Source organism: Poromitra crassiceps (genome assembly GCF_964638095.1).
Source record: "Poromitra crassiceps genome assembly, chromosome: 16".
Taxonomy (NCBI): domain Eukaryota; kingdom Metazoa; phylum Chordata; class Actinopteri; order Beryciformes; family Melamphaidae; genus Poromitra; species Poromitra crassiceps.
In genome coordinates, this window is record NC_139645.1 from 3,735,103 (window position 1) to 3,749,668 (window position 14,566).

Below are 14,566 nucleotides of genomic sequence, written 5' to 3' on the forward strand. Positions count from 1 at the left end.
CCTTAATGTTTTATTTATCCTTGATGTAATCAGGTGAGATCAATCACAAACATCTACAGTACACAGACAGATGGAGCTCAACCTACCAAGGACAATATTAATATGAATTTGTGTATCATGCATTCAGTCCTTTTAGTGGACGTGTTGGTTTATATGTCTCAGCATAAAAATGGAAGAAAAATTGACTAGTCAGTCACTAAATAGTCACTGAGATGACTAGTCACTAAATAGTCACCGAGATGACTAGTCAGTCACTAAATAGTCACAGAGATGACTAGTCAGTCACTAAATAGTCACCGAGATGACTAGTCAGTCACTGAGTAGTCACCGAGATGACTAGTCGGTCACTAAGTAGTCCCTGAGATGACTAGTCGGTCACTAAGTAGTCCCTGAGATGACTAGTCGGTCACTAAGTAGTCCCTGAGATGACTAGTCAGTCACTAAGTAGTCCCTGAGATGACTAGTCAGTCACTAAGTAGTCCCTGAGATGACTAGTCAGTCACTAAACTAAATAGTCCCTGAGATGACTAGTCAGTCACTAAGTAGTCCCTGAGATGACTAGTCAGTCACTAAGTAGTCCCTGAGATGACTAGTCAGCCACTAACAGTCACTAAACTAAATAGTCCCTGAGATGACTAGTCAGTCACTAAGTAGTCCCTGAGATGACTAGTCGGTCACTGAGTAGTCCCTGAGATGACTAGTCAGTCACTAAGTAGTCCCTGAGATGACTAGTCAGTCACTAAATAGTCCCTGAGATGACTAGTCAGTCACTAAATAGTCCCTGAGATGACCTTGCACCTTGATTCAGCCAATATACACTGACAGTCATGTGATAACCTTAACCCTAACCCTTGTGCATCATCTACCCAGTTTCCGCATAGTGAATGGAGGCCATGTTTGTTTGTGATATTTGTATGTGTCTCTTGTCAGTTATTATTAGTATAGGCCTACTTGTAGTTGATTAAGTGCATTCCCCCCATGATATTTTCCTTGTACAGTCAGTGACAAGACAACAACAACACACAGGAGAAGACCAATAGAGAAGACACAGCCAGGAGAAAAAAAAACTGAGTTGGATGAAACGTGTTTTTACGAGTTTTACAAGGAACACGCGAACGCACCATGGCTCTTGTTGCCTTCGCTCAGGTGACGTCACGCGGACGCAGTGAGCCAGGCAGCAGCAGCGTCGCCCTGATGTCGGAGGTGCTCCTGAATGATCCCTCAGTGTGTGGAAGAGATGGACTCTGGCAATGCATGAATTTGATCATTCAGAGATCCGATCCGTTGAGTCTGTGAATGGCGCCAAAACAGGACCCTAAACCTAAATTTCAAGAAGGTCGGTACATCAAAATACAACTAAGAGAGAAGCTGTTGTCTCGGAGGGGGCGGGTTTGTTGTTGTCGACAATGGCGGTGGCCTCTGTTTACAATGTTAATATTAGCCATATTGACGTTGAATTCATCTCAAGTGTACCATACATTGTCATAAATCTTCTTATCAACTCAAAATAAAGGCGACGGTTCAAGAGGAGACTGACGTTAACCACCTTATCATGTCATTAACTGGCTAACCGTTAGCTAGCCCATAATTATGCTAAGTCTCAGCTAGCATAGGCTAAGTGCTAACCCTGCCTTGGTTAGAGTCACTGCCACTGGGTCATACAGAAAGAGATGAAACCGGCTAAATTATGATATATTGTGCTACTGAAACCTATACACAATGCACACTATTGCATCCAAATCTATCTGAATGCCCTTATAGCAGTGCAACAGCTCTGAAACGAGCTAGATTTAATCTAGAACAACAGGGTCAACAGTGAGGTCAAGCAGGGGAGATACATATTGAAGCAGGCCAAGTTTGGTTCATATCTGTCCTCCCCTCCTTTGTTTCAGGTGAAAGAGTCCTGTGTTTTCATGGGCCATTGCTCTATGAGGCTAAGGTTTGTTACAGTATATTTATATTTATATATTTATTATCAACAACAAAACAAATTGCAGTCACTGAGTGATGCGTGTGTATGTGGTTTCCTGTTTGACAGTGTGTGAAGAGCAATATAAAGGAGAAGCAGATCAAGTACTTCATTCATTACAGCGGATGGAACAAGAAGTGAGCCGTTTGAATCGGATACAGCTTTTCATTGATACCTGATGCAGCATTTGTGTGTATAACCCACATTTGTGTGCGTATCCCTTTAAGACCGCGAACCACGTTTACGTGGTTCGCGGTCTTAAAGGGATACACACACAAATACTGCATCAGGTGTCAATGGGTTAAGTTTTCCTTTTGTGCTGAATGCTAAGCTCCAGACCAGTGTGTATATATATATACAGTATATTGCCTGGTATTATGGTGTTGGCTATTTGATTTTCTGTGGCAATGAGTTTCAAAGATTGAAAAATGTTGGTTCTCTTTTCCAGCTGGGATGAATGGGTTCCTGAAAGCAGAGTTCTCAAATATGTGGACAGCAACCTTGCGAAACAAAAAGAGCTTCAAAAGGCCAATCAGTAAGTTTGTATCATCATGAACAGGGGTGCAAATTTAACGGGGTTTTATGGAATACAGGTATTAATTACTGCATCGAACAGGCATAGAAATGACACCTGCTAATGAAGGGAATCGAATACTTTGTAAATCAGTGTGTCTTCCAACTACCACTAAAGATGACTCAATGAAGGCAAAACATAAATTGGACTTAGTCAATTCTAGTTTCATTTGGGATTCATTCTCATTTAGAAGAGCAGGACGGACAAAGCCATCTTTATTTGTCACATGACAACCCACAACACACACATGATAACCCACAACACACACATGCGGCCACACACACACTCATGCCGACGGTTCCCGGTGAAATATAGTTTCTGCGTTTATGCCATATCCCATCCAGGCTTGTCCTTCCTCCGGGGGGCAGGCCAGGAGCAGTGGGCAGTTTTTTTAATTGTACAGCACCCGGGGACCAACTTTAAACGTCGTCGTCACTGGTCAGGTGACGATCTTCGTCATTATTTTTTCTCATATTACAGGGGTTGTAAAAAAAATCATTGAAGCATGTTTCTCTTGACAGTAAGTCTTAAAAAGGAAAAAAGCAGAACTACCTACAAGCAGAAAACAGCGCAGTAAATGTGGGCATAATAGATCCAGTTGGTCTGTGGGGGACCGACAGACCAACAAAACGTTTTGCCGTGGGGGAAAACGTGAGGATTTCCTCCATGCTGGCCATGCGTCTATTACGAGACACCGCCTGAAGGTATACTGGAATGTTCTCAAATATCAGTAAATATTTTGTGTTGATTTTTGTTGTTGTGATTTATTTTTCACAGGGATCATTATGTTGAGGGAAAGATGAGGGGTATAGCACCAAGCAAGAAGATTGCTGCTGTGCAGCAGAAAAATGTTGATCTGTAAGTGCCTACTGTGTGTCCCATCTCTAATAATAATTTAAATTTAATGTGTATTTCTCTAATTTGACATAATATTGTCCTCACAAATCTAAATCTTTTATCTTTGCATTCTAGGAAAGCGAAAAAGACGAAACAGAAGAGTAAGTCAAATCTTTATTAACTAAATGTCATCTTAGTTGCAGATTTAGTTGTGTTTTGCAGATGCTGTGCGATGCAGAAAGCATTATAACATCTCCAATAAACCTCAAATGGAAATGTGCCATGATCCCAGGTTGCTTGAGCCAAAATAAACAGAAAAGAGGTACATTAGAATGATGGTACGTGCGTTGACGATAAATGTTTTTATTTGTAGTTTTGGCTGTTGAGCCATAAACCGTGAGCCTAGTAAGTATTTTAGCAGAGTGGTTATGAGGTTAAAGTGCAGAGCAGCATGTGTGCATCCATATCAGATGGGCATGTAACAATCTACAGCCCTTCTTCTATATCAGGACTACTTTTTTTTTAAATTGAGGGTCCAGTTATGAATTTTACACAAGTTCAAAGGTCCACAACAATGCCAGGAAAAGGCACCAACATAAATCATAGGGGTGGGTGGGGAATCGATACAGGATAGTATCGCAATATTTTGTGGGCAATATATCGTATTAGTATTGTATGCAAAGTATCGTGATATTGTATTGTACAAAATGTCAGGTGTATGCAACATTTATGACAGGTCTTTATGACAGTGTTGATCAGTCTGTCTGCTTGACAGTCCAATTTTGCTGCAATAAAAATGATTGAAGTGAGATGAACAAACTGGAAACTTTTATCTCATTAGATAAAAACACATGTTGACAAAGTTTCTTCCTTTGGGGAAAAGTTGAAAAAAAGGTAATAAATCACAATATATCCCAATACTCAATATATCGCAATATTAGCATATCGCAATACTATCGGATCAGGACTTAAGTATCGTGAGGCATCTGGTGATTCCCACCCCTAATAAATCATGTCCATAACATAATTTAAACATCATACTCAATACTAGGCTATAGTGGCTTGAATTTGTGGAGAAATGTTTACCCATAATCGTGCATTCCTTTATAACTGGGAACTGGTAATCTTACGGTTCAAAAGGTCATGAGCTGGGACGGTGACGTCACCAGAGCTGGTATTTCCCATTCCAAACTCGTAGGAGCCTCAGCGGCCCCGAGCTCAAAAATCCAAGATGGCTGCACCGCGCACCAACAGTAGTTCTCTAAGTAGTATCAGTAGTTCTAAGACTTAATACAAGTTTGCAAGGCTTTTATTATTAAGGTCCCCTTTAAAACTATGTACTGTAGCTAGCAGTTTACAGTTAGCACACAGGGAGACATGCTTCTTATCAGTGTCTAATGATATAATGGCTGTCTTGTTTAGCTCCAGGGGCTGGTGAAGGTACTAGCAGCGGAGAAATGCCGCAAGGACCACGGAAGAAGAGAGCTCGGGTCGATCCCACTGTGGAAAGTGTATGTACAGTATCATCTATTCATGTAGCCTCATCAACATGTAACCATAGCAACCTCACGTCATAAGTGTCTCCATCCCCACTATATTCCCCAAATAACCTTTACCACTCGATCACACAAAACGCATGTTTTGTTTCGGATGGGAAAACGCATTACAGCGTTCTCTCGCATTTCATCTCACTTAGACACTGATTTTTGCATGGACTGTTTTTGCTAGCTTTCTGTGATGGTTCATAATGAAAACAGTGCTGTACCGTAAGTCCCACAGTGATGTCATAAATGACATCAGTGGATTACTCCGTGATGTCATAAATTACATCATCAGTCATCAGTGATGTCATACATAGGCATTGTGACATCATCAGTGATGTCATAAATTCACTTTAAGCGAGTGACACTGAAGCATTGAGAAAAGGGCTATGACCACTGAAGCTACATCGTCATGAGCTACTGGTCTAACAGAGCTGCCCAACACACCAGCCGAGCTGTGGGCGAGGCCGCGCAGCGGGCGAGCTGCAGGACGGGCGAGGCTGCGCAGCGGGCGAGGTAGCGAGCCGCCTAGTGATTACAAAAACACAGTCAATCAAATTAGCCCACGTAAAGATATTAGGATAAATAAAGATCTCCATTTAAACTAAAATGGAGCTAGCATGTAAGAACATAGGTCCCCGGTTCGCATCCGGTCTTTGGGTGTTCCATTGTGCATGGTCTCATCCGTCTGTATAAGAGGGCCTTTTCTACAGTAAAGATATAACTAAGAATAAGATCAACATCTTACCAGTGCTGCTCAGTGCTCCTGCTGCCCCATGCAAAGGTGTGTGAATGAGACGGAGTGCAGACTTCAAGTGAGGAGTGAGGAGGAGAACTCAGGTGAACTTAATTGGCAATCAGTGAAGGAGCCAAAAGGTGAGTAAAGCTAAGGAAAGAAGTGAGGTAAAGGAAGTGAACTAGGTGAGGAGAGGAAGTGGGAAAACTTAAGAGGAAAATAGGAAATCTTTAGAACAGGTATATTATGATTTATGATTTTGTGTGTGTGTGTCCAGGAGGATATGTTCACCAACCGTGTGGAGGTGAAGGTAAAGATCCCCGAGGAGCTGAAACCCTGGCTGGTGGACGACTGGGACCTCATCACCCGACAGAAACAGGTGAACACACATGCATACACACTATATCATGTTCAAGTGTTTATAATGGTCATTCGACCATAATACTGTACACACACACGCACGCACGCGCACACACACACACACACGCATGCACGCACACACACACACACATGAAAGAATTTAAGAATTTTACAGGAGACACTGCATAATATACTCAAAATGCTGATTTGTCACATTTTTCATAAAGTAGGCTTTGTTGTGCTCCTGAAAGTTTTTCTTCTTCTTGAAAATGATACAGCTGTATGACTATAATGCAGTTAAATGTGTTGGATTTTGTAACTAATTGTAATGTTGTAATAAACACAATTGACTCTGTCAAAACCGGGAGCTGCAAGGATGGGAGATACTGAATTATGCGGTTTGCATTAGCTGTAGGATTTAGTGCTGATGGTTGTTATCACAGTTAAATTCATATTTCTATATTTAGAGACAATCCTACATGGAGTTATGTTCAAAGTGACTCTGTTTGTAATATGGTAAATGAGCGCATGATTAAATGAAAGCTTTGGATAAAGAGGAGAATTTGCTTTTGCTTCCAGTTGTTTCATCTGCCGGCTAAGAAGAGCGTGGAGACCGTCTTGGAGGATTATGCAAACTATAAGAAATCAAAAGGGAATTCGGACAACAAGTAAGAACAACACCTTCCCTTCCTTTAGGAAGTCTGACAGTAAGAATAGAGAGACTCTTCATGCTGTCTGTCTCCAAACTGAGATGAAATCGTATTTTCACCTATGCTTCTTGTGGATGAGATTGTCATCGCAACCAGTTACTTTGGTTGCGATGACACTTTTATGTCTCTTTTTATTTTTTATTTAACCAGGCAAGTCATTAAGAACACATTCTTATTTACAATGGCGACCTGTCTCTCTCCTCCACAGGGAGTATGACTGTCTCTCTCTCTCTCCTCCACAGGGAGTATGAGTGTCTCTCTCTCTCCTCCACAGGGAGTATGACTGTCTCTCTCTCTCTCCTCCACAGGGAGTATGAGTGTCTCTCTCTCTCTCCTCCACAGGGAGTATGACTGTCTCTCTCTCTCTCCTCCACAGGGAGTATGAGTGTCTCTCTCTCTCCTCCACAGGGAGTATGACTGTCTCTCTCTCTCTCCTCCACAGGGAGTATGAGTGTCTCTCTCTCTCTCCTCCACAGGGAGTATGACTGTCTCTCTCTCTCCTCCACAGGGAGTATGAGTGTCTCTCTCTCTCTCTCCTCCACAGGGAGTATGAGTGTCTCTCTCTCCTCCACAGGGAGTATGAGTGTCTCTCTCCTCCACAGGGAGTATGAGTGTCTCTCTCTCTCCTCCACAGGGAGTATGACTGTCTCTCTCTCTCTCCTCCACAGGGAGTATGACTGTCTCTCTCTCTCCTCCACAGGGAGTATGACTGTCTCTCTCTCTCTCCTCCACAGGGAGTATGAGTGTCTCTCTCTCTCTCCTCCACAGGGAGTATGAGTGTCTCTCTCTCTCTCCTCCACAGGGAGTATGACTGTCTCTCTCTCTCCTCCACAGGGAGTATGAGTGTCTCTCTCTCTCTCCTCCACAGGGAGTATGACTGTCTCTCTCTCTCTCCACAGGGAGTATGACTGTCTCTCTCTCTCTCTCCTCCACAGGGAGTATGAGTGTCTCTCTCTCTCCTCCACAGGGAGTATGACTGTCTCTCTCTCTCCTCCACAGGGAGTATGACTGTCTCTCTCTCTCTCTCCTCCACAGGGAGTATGACTGTCTCTCTCTCTCTCTCTCCTCCACAGGGAGTATGACTGTCTCTCTCTCTCTCTCTCTCCTCCACAGGGAGTATGACTGTCTCTCTCTCTCTCTCTCCTCCACAGGGAGTATGACTGTCTGTCTCTCTCCTCCACAGGGAGTATGACTGTCTCTCTCTCTCTCCTCCACAGGGAGTATGACTGTCTCTCTCTCTCTCCTCCACAGGGAGTATGACTGTCTCTCTCTCTCTCCTCCACAGGGAGTATGACTGTCTCTCTCCTCCACAGGGAGTATGACTGTCTCTCTCTCTCCTCCACAGGGAGTATGACTGTCTCTCTCTCCTCCACAGGGAGTATGACTGTCTCTCTCTCTCTCCTCCACAGGGAGTATGACTGTCTCTCTCTCTCTCCTCCACAGGGAGTATGACTGTCTCTCTCTCTCTCTCTCTCCTCCACAGGGAGTATGACTGTCTCTCTCTCTCTCTCTCTCCTCCACAGGGAGTATGACTGTCTCTCTCTCTCTCTCTCCTCCACAGGGAGTATGACTGTCTCTCTCTCTCTCTCTCCTCCACAGGGAGTATGACTGTCTCTCTCTCTCTCTCCTCCACAGGGAGTATGACTGTCTCTCTCTCTCTCTCTCCTCCACAGGGAGTATGACTGTCTCTCTCTCTCTCTCTCCTCCACAGGGAGTATGACTGTCTCTCTCTCTCTCTCTCTCCTCCACAGGGAGTATGACTGTCTCTCTCTCTCTCTCCTCCACAGGGAGTATGACTGTCTCTCTCTCTCCTCCACAGGGAGTATGACTGTCTCTCTCTCCTCCACAGGGAGTATGACTGTCTCTCTCTCTCTCTCTCCTCCACAGGGAGTATGACTGTCTCTCTCTCTCTCTCTCCTCCACAGGGAGTATGACTGTCTCTCTCTCTCCTCCACAGGGAGTATGACTGTCTCTCTCTCTCTCTCTCTCTCCTCCACAGGGAGTATGACTGTCTCTCTCTCCTCCACAGGGAGTATGACTGTCTCTCTCTCCTCCACAGGGAGTATGACTGTCTCTCTCTCCTCCACAGGGAGTATGACTGTCTCTCTCTCCTCCACAGGGAGTATGACTGTCTCTCTCTCTCTCCTCCACAGGGAGTATGACTGTCTCTCTCTCTCTCTCCTCCACAGGGAGTATGACTGTCTCTCTCTCTCTCTCTCTCTCCTCCACAGGGAGTATGACTGTCTCTCTCTCTCTCCTCCACAGGGAGTATGCCTGTCTCTCTCTCTCTCTCTCCTCCACAGGGAGTATGACTGTCTCTCTCTCTCTCTCCTCCACAGGGAGTATGACTGTCTCTCTCTCTCTCTCTCCTCCACAGGGAGTATGACTGTCTCTCTCTCTCTCTCTCCTCCACAGGGAGTATGACTGTCTCTCTCTCTCTCTCTCCTCCACAGGGAGTATGACTGTCTCTCTCTCTCTCTCTCTCCTCCACAGGGAGTATGACTGTCTCTCTCTCCTCCACAGGGAGTATGACTGTCTCTCTCTCTCTCTCTCCTCCACAGGGAGTATGACTGTCTCTCTCTCTCTCTCTCCTCCACAGGGAGTATGACTGTCTCTCTCTCTCTCTCTCCTCCACAGGGAGTATGACTGTCTCTCTCTCTCTCTCTCCACAGGGAGTATGACTGTCTCTCTCTCTCTCTCCTCCACAGGGAGTATGCGGTGAACGAAGTGGTTGCGGGCATCAGGGAGTACTTTAACGTCATGCTGGGCACCCAGCTGCTCTACAAGTTTGAGAGGCCGCAGTACGCTGAGATCCTGGCCGATCACCCAGACATGCCCATGTCCCAGGTCTACGGCGCGCCGCACTTGCTGCGCCTTTTTGGTAGGCAACAAGCTTTCAGTTTCCATATACAGCAAAGCCAGTGATTTCACTAAAATCACAAGGATCAGGATTGAGATTGAACCATTATTATTAGAAGACCTCTGTTTTAGGGAGAGAGAGGAAAAAATCGGTGGAATTCTTAATAGAGCAGATTTACACAACAGTCAAATCATTCATGACTATAAATGGTGCTGAACAAGGTCGCAAAAAAGGTCTTATTTTCATCGAGAATCTGAGGTTTTGCGAGTAAGTAATTTCTTTAAATCTGTGGTTTATGCTATCCTTCCGCGTTGATCCTTACACTTGGTGTGTTTGAACAGTTCGTATTGGAGCGATGCTGGCCTACACTCCCCTGGATGAGAAGAGTCTGGCTCTGCTGCTCAACTACCTCCAGGATTTCCTCAAGTAAGTCTCATCCCGCAGCGCAGCAGAGACCCCATCACAACTTAGGCTGATTCCAAAACACTTCCATATGAGTCCAGTCAGGCTTATTGCAAATCCCCAAATACTTAAAGGACTAACTCATTAACTCAAATCAACTCTCAATAACTGTCAAACTATTCATCATTCATCTAGTTTGACAGTTATTGAGAGTTGATTTGAGTTAATTAGTTATTAATTTGAGTTAGTGTGGACCAGTGATGTCACTGGTCCACACTTTAACACTCAATAACGGTCAAATTAAATGACAGACTTCAAAACCGTTTACAGTTTTCTGATATACTACTGATGTTCTAATGATACAAAGCTGGTTGAAAATGGGCAGAGTGTTCCTTTAAGCCATGAAATTGATTTTCTGCAACCATTTGTTGCACTCTGCTACGCTTGGTGACAGATAAGATATAACAATTTGCAGTTCAGGTTAGAATATGTATCTTAAATCATTGCATTCATGAAAACACCCGCAGAATAGTGATGGTCGGGTTTTTTAACGCCCGCAACAACCCAACCCGTCATTAGAGCCGGTCCGCACCGCCCGGCCCGTTAAAATATCTGAAAATGCCCAACCCAACCCAACCCAGCCGCCCGCAAACGGCCAATTTAATGTAATATGGCTTCAGACTCGCTGTCTGATTGTGTGTAGGCTACGTGTGTGAGAGAGAGTTCAGAGAGAGGTCTTAATAAAGGGTTAGTCTGCGTGTTTCACTGCTCTAACTAAATGATTTAATAATGTTTCTTTGTCACTTTCTGAGCCTGCCCCGCCCGCACCCGCCATATTTTCATAATTTGCCAACCCAGACCACCAGCCCACGGGACCTGGCGAGTTCTGGGTAGCCCGCGCATCACTACCGCACAAACTTCTCATGGCCATGTGCATGTGCTATGTTCTACCACATGTTCAACCATCTCGTATGTTACTAGAAACATGGTGCAAAGTGCAGCAAAAAGTTAAACAGAGTAATGGCTGGGGATCAGTGAGGGTTACAATCAAGAGCTTGTGATCTTAGATGACTATGTTAATAATTAGGCTACTGGACATCATCACAACAGACCACAATGACCAGTTGTCCATGTGTGCCGCCAAGGCATTTACCCAAAGCACATGATCTCAGTACAGAGGCTCTGGTTCGGTAAGGCACATGGTCACTTGCAAATATATGCAAGCAAGCACAAGATACTGCTTAGTATGATTTGCTCCATCTGTTTGTTTTCCCTCCAGCGGGTTACTCCGTGTGAATCCAGGAGCAAATTGACTGTGAATTTACTGCGGACGCTTTCCTTATCTTGTTTGCCTCTGATGTTTATCTGGGTCAAACCTTATTTAACGTCCCAACTAGACCAGCCTGTAATTTGACAGGATGGACAAGCCTGTGATGGGTTTGCATTAGTCTGAATCCTGTCATGCATGAAGGAGTGAATTTATTTAAGACAGATGTTAAAAACACACAATGAACAGATAATTATAATAATAAAAAAAACATACACCCGTATTAAAATTGTTGAGGAATTACACACACTAAAGTACAGGACTTGCTTCCATTGTGGTCCTCGTTTGTAAAAATAAAAAAATACAACAGTCAATGGTCGTCAGAGCACGAGCCATTTAACACGTTCACTGCCATTGACGAGATATCTCGTCTTAAAAAATCCAACGGTTGACTGCCAATGACGAGATATCTCGTCTTAAAAAAAAAAAAAAAAATTTGACGGTGGGACGTGGATCTAACCCTTTTACGTCTCCTATACAAATATTGGACGTATTGAATGTGTATAATCTATTTTACCGACCCACTGAGTGGCGACAGTGCCCTCCAGATTAGAAAGAGCCGAGCCAAAACTGCAGGGGAAAGTGCGAGGAAACCGTTCTCATACTGTAAAACGGATTGGTGAAAACGCTTTCGCTTTCGCGCTGACGCACAGCGGTGGCGCACAACGGTGGGGGGTTCCAAGAATAGACTGGGTGCACACTTTGAAACACGCAGCATAAATAAGCCCAGAATCGCAAGAGCTTCATCAGAGCTCTCAACCGAAACCCCAAGAAACGAGCGAGCCCCATCCAGACTCGCCCCGACGAGGGGCAGCCAGGCAGCAGCCAGGCAGCAGCCAGGCAGCAGCCAGGCAGCAGCAACTCGCTTGTGACAGACCCGCTGCAGAGCCAAGGAGGGCGGAGGAGAATGCCCACGGAGGGAGGAGTTTGAAGAAGAGGGGGGTTTCCTGCTGTTATGGAGGAAATTACTGTTCAAAACTATTGTTTAGATGTCTGACGTCTTACTGATGCCAAAAATGAATGGTTAAAGTGACTGTTCTATCGAATTTCACAAAAAGCCGTTTATCTCAGCTTAAGTTTTCAGACGCTGAAACCATGCTGTATTCAACTGCTAATGCTTACATAACTACTAACTCTACAAACTAACTCTTTTAGACAGAGAAAGCACACATTCTATTAGTTCTTTTGAGATATTTTGTGTTCACAAAATCCTAACAGAAAAGAATCCTCGGCTCTTGAAAGATGAGCCAGAATCCTCAAAAAAAAAACTTGGCAGAAGCTAACTACAGTATTGAAAAAACGGCTGGCAGTGAATGTGTTAAGATATAGAAAGACACCAACATCACAATACATACACCATGAACAGTAACTTACAACAATGCAGACATTACATGATGAATGACTTGTCTGTCAGCTTCACTGCTCTGTTAAAACGGTTGGGAGTGACACCTCCTCCCAAAGCCAGAAAGTCTCCGCTATCTTTAAGAAAGGGCTGGTCAATTTGCTGTTGCTGATAATTTGATAGTAAGCTCTATGCAGCTACTGTCGAGGGATAAAATGATCTTTTATATGTTGAAACTAAAACTTTCTGCAACAACCATTTGAGCCTGTCCTCCATAATGATAAACCCTCTTGCCTCCGTGTCAGGTATCTGGTGAAGAATCTGTCCACCCTCTTCAGTGCCACCGACTACGAGGTGGCGCCCCCAGAGTACCATCGGAAGGCTGTGTGAGAGAGCTCTGTCGGCACATGGTGGCTCCTCCTGAGGCACACCATCCCTCCTCCTGAGGCACGCTCCTCCTGAGGCACACCATCCCTCCTCCTGAGGCACGCTCCTCCTGAGGCACACCATCCCCCCTGAGACATGCTCTTTCTGAGGCACACCATCCCTCCTCCTGAGGCACGCTCCTCCTGAGGCACGCTCCTCCTGAGGCACACCATCCCTCCTCCTGAGGCACGCTCCTCCTGAGGCACGCTCCTCCTGAGGCACGCTCCTCCTGAGACACGCTCCTCCTGAGGCACACCATCCCTCCTCCTGAGGCACGCTCCTCCTGAGGCACACCATCCCTCCTCCTGAGGCACACCATCCCTCCTCCTGAGGCACGCTCCTCCTGAGGCACGCTCCTGAGGCACACCATCCCTCCTCCTGAGGCACGCTCCTCCTGAGGCACACCATCCCTCCTCCTGAGGCACGCTCCTCCTGAGGCACGCTCCTCCTGAGGCACATCATCCCTCCTGAGACACGCTCCTCCTGAGGCACACCATCCCTCCTCCTGAGGCACGCTCCTCCTGAGGCACGCCATCCCTCCTCCCAGACCACATGTAAAATAACCATTACTGGCCATCCCTCCTCCCCAGACCACATGTAAAATAACCATTACTGGCCATCCCTCCTCCCCAGACCACATGTAAAATAACCATTACTGGCCATCCCTCCTCCCCAGACCACATGTAAAATAACCATTACTGCCCTTCTGGAGTGGAGAGCCAGATGACATTTTTCACTTGAACTCATCTACGTTCTCCACCAAGTTCTCAAGGAGCTTGTCACAGTTCTAAGAAGTCAAATCTTGAAGTCAATTTTTCTTCCTTTTTTTTTTTTTTTTAACCATCTCTTACTCTCTCATTTTTCTCTTTCTCTTACCATTTTCTTTTTCTTCCTGTCATTGAAAACAAACAGGAAATCAAGTTACTACTTTTCACAAGCAGCTCTTTGATGTGTTGGTGCATTCCATGGAACATGGAGGTTCTTTGTTACTTACTTGTCGCATGTGTGTGTATTTATAAGTGTTTCCTGCCACAACAATTCATCATGCCCAACCATAATGTTTTTTTTTTACCCGGGTCCTGTGTGTTTGTTAGTTATCAATTTGTAATAAAGATGTTTCTACACAATCTCGTCATGGTTGCATGTATTTTAAAGACCTTGTTCAAGTCTCTTTCTGTTCAAGTATTTTGCGGTGAAACTTTCAGAAAAACACCTTTAACACCTAGGGTTAGGGTGTGTGTTGTTTCAGGGTTCATATGACCGGTTACTGAAGAAAAACATCTATCATCTACACCAGAGGTTCTCAAATGTTTTTCAGCCAAGGACCCCTTACAAGATATACCGGGGACCCCCTCATTCTGATTTGTGATTTTGGGCTAAGCTTAATTGTTTCCACTGTACTTTTAAATCGATACGTTTGTTAGATTAGAATGTAATCCATGAACCATTTTAGATTCAAAGCAAAAAAAGATTTTCGTTGAA

The 14,566-nt window shown here is 44.7% G+C and overlaps 1 protein-coding gene across 1 annotated transcript; it reads left to right on the plus strand.

Annotated features, from left to right (window-relative positions):
- The first annotated feature begins 1,196 nt into the window (after positions 1–1,196).
- LOC310790854 (mortality factor 4-like protein 1) lies at positions 1,197–14,130 on the plus strand. Its single transcript, XM_083652563.1, has 12 exons — positions 1,197–1,336; positions 1,893–1,939; positions 2,039–2,106; positions 2,418–2,504; positions 3,321–3,401; positions 3,516–3,541; positions 4,803–4,891; positions 5,935–6,036; positions 6,597–6,685; positions 9,436–9,608; positions 9,929–10,013; positions 12,964–14,130. Exons 1-12 carry the CDS (start codon positions 1,297–1,299, stop codon positions 13,046–13,048), a joined length of 972 nt encoding a protein of 323 aa, XP_083508689.1. The 5' UTR covers positions 1,197–1,296; the 3' UTR covers positions 13,049–14,130.
- Positions 14,131–14,566: the final 436 nt, after the last annotated feature.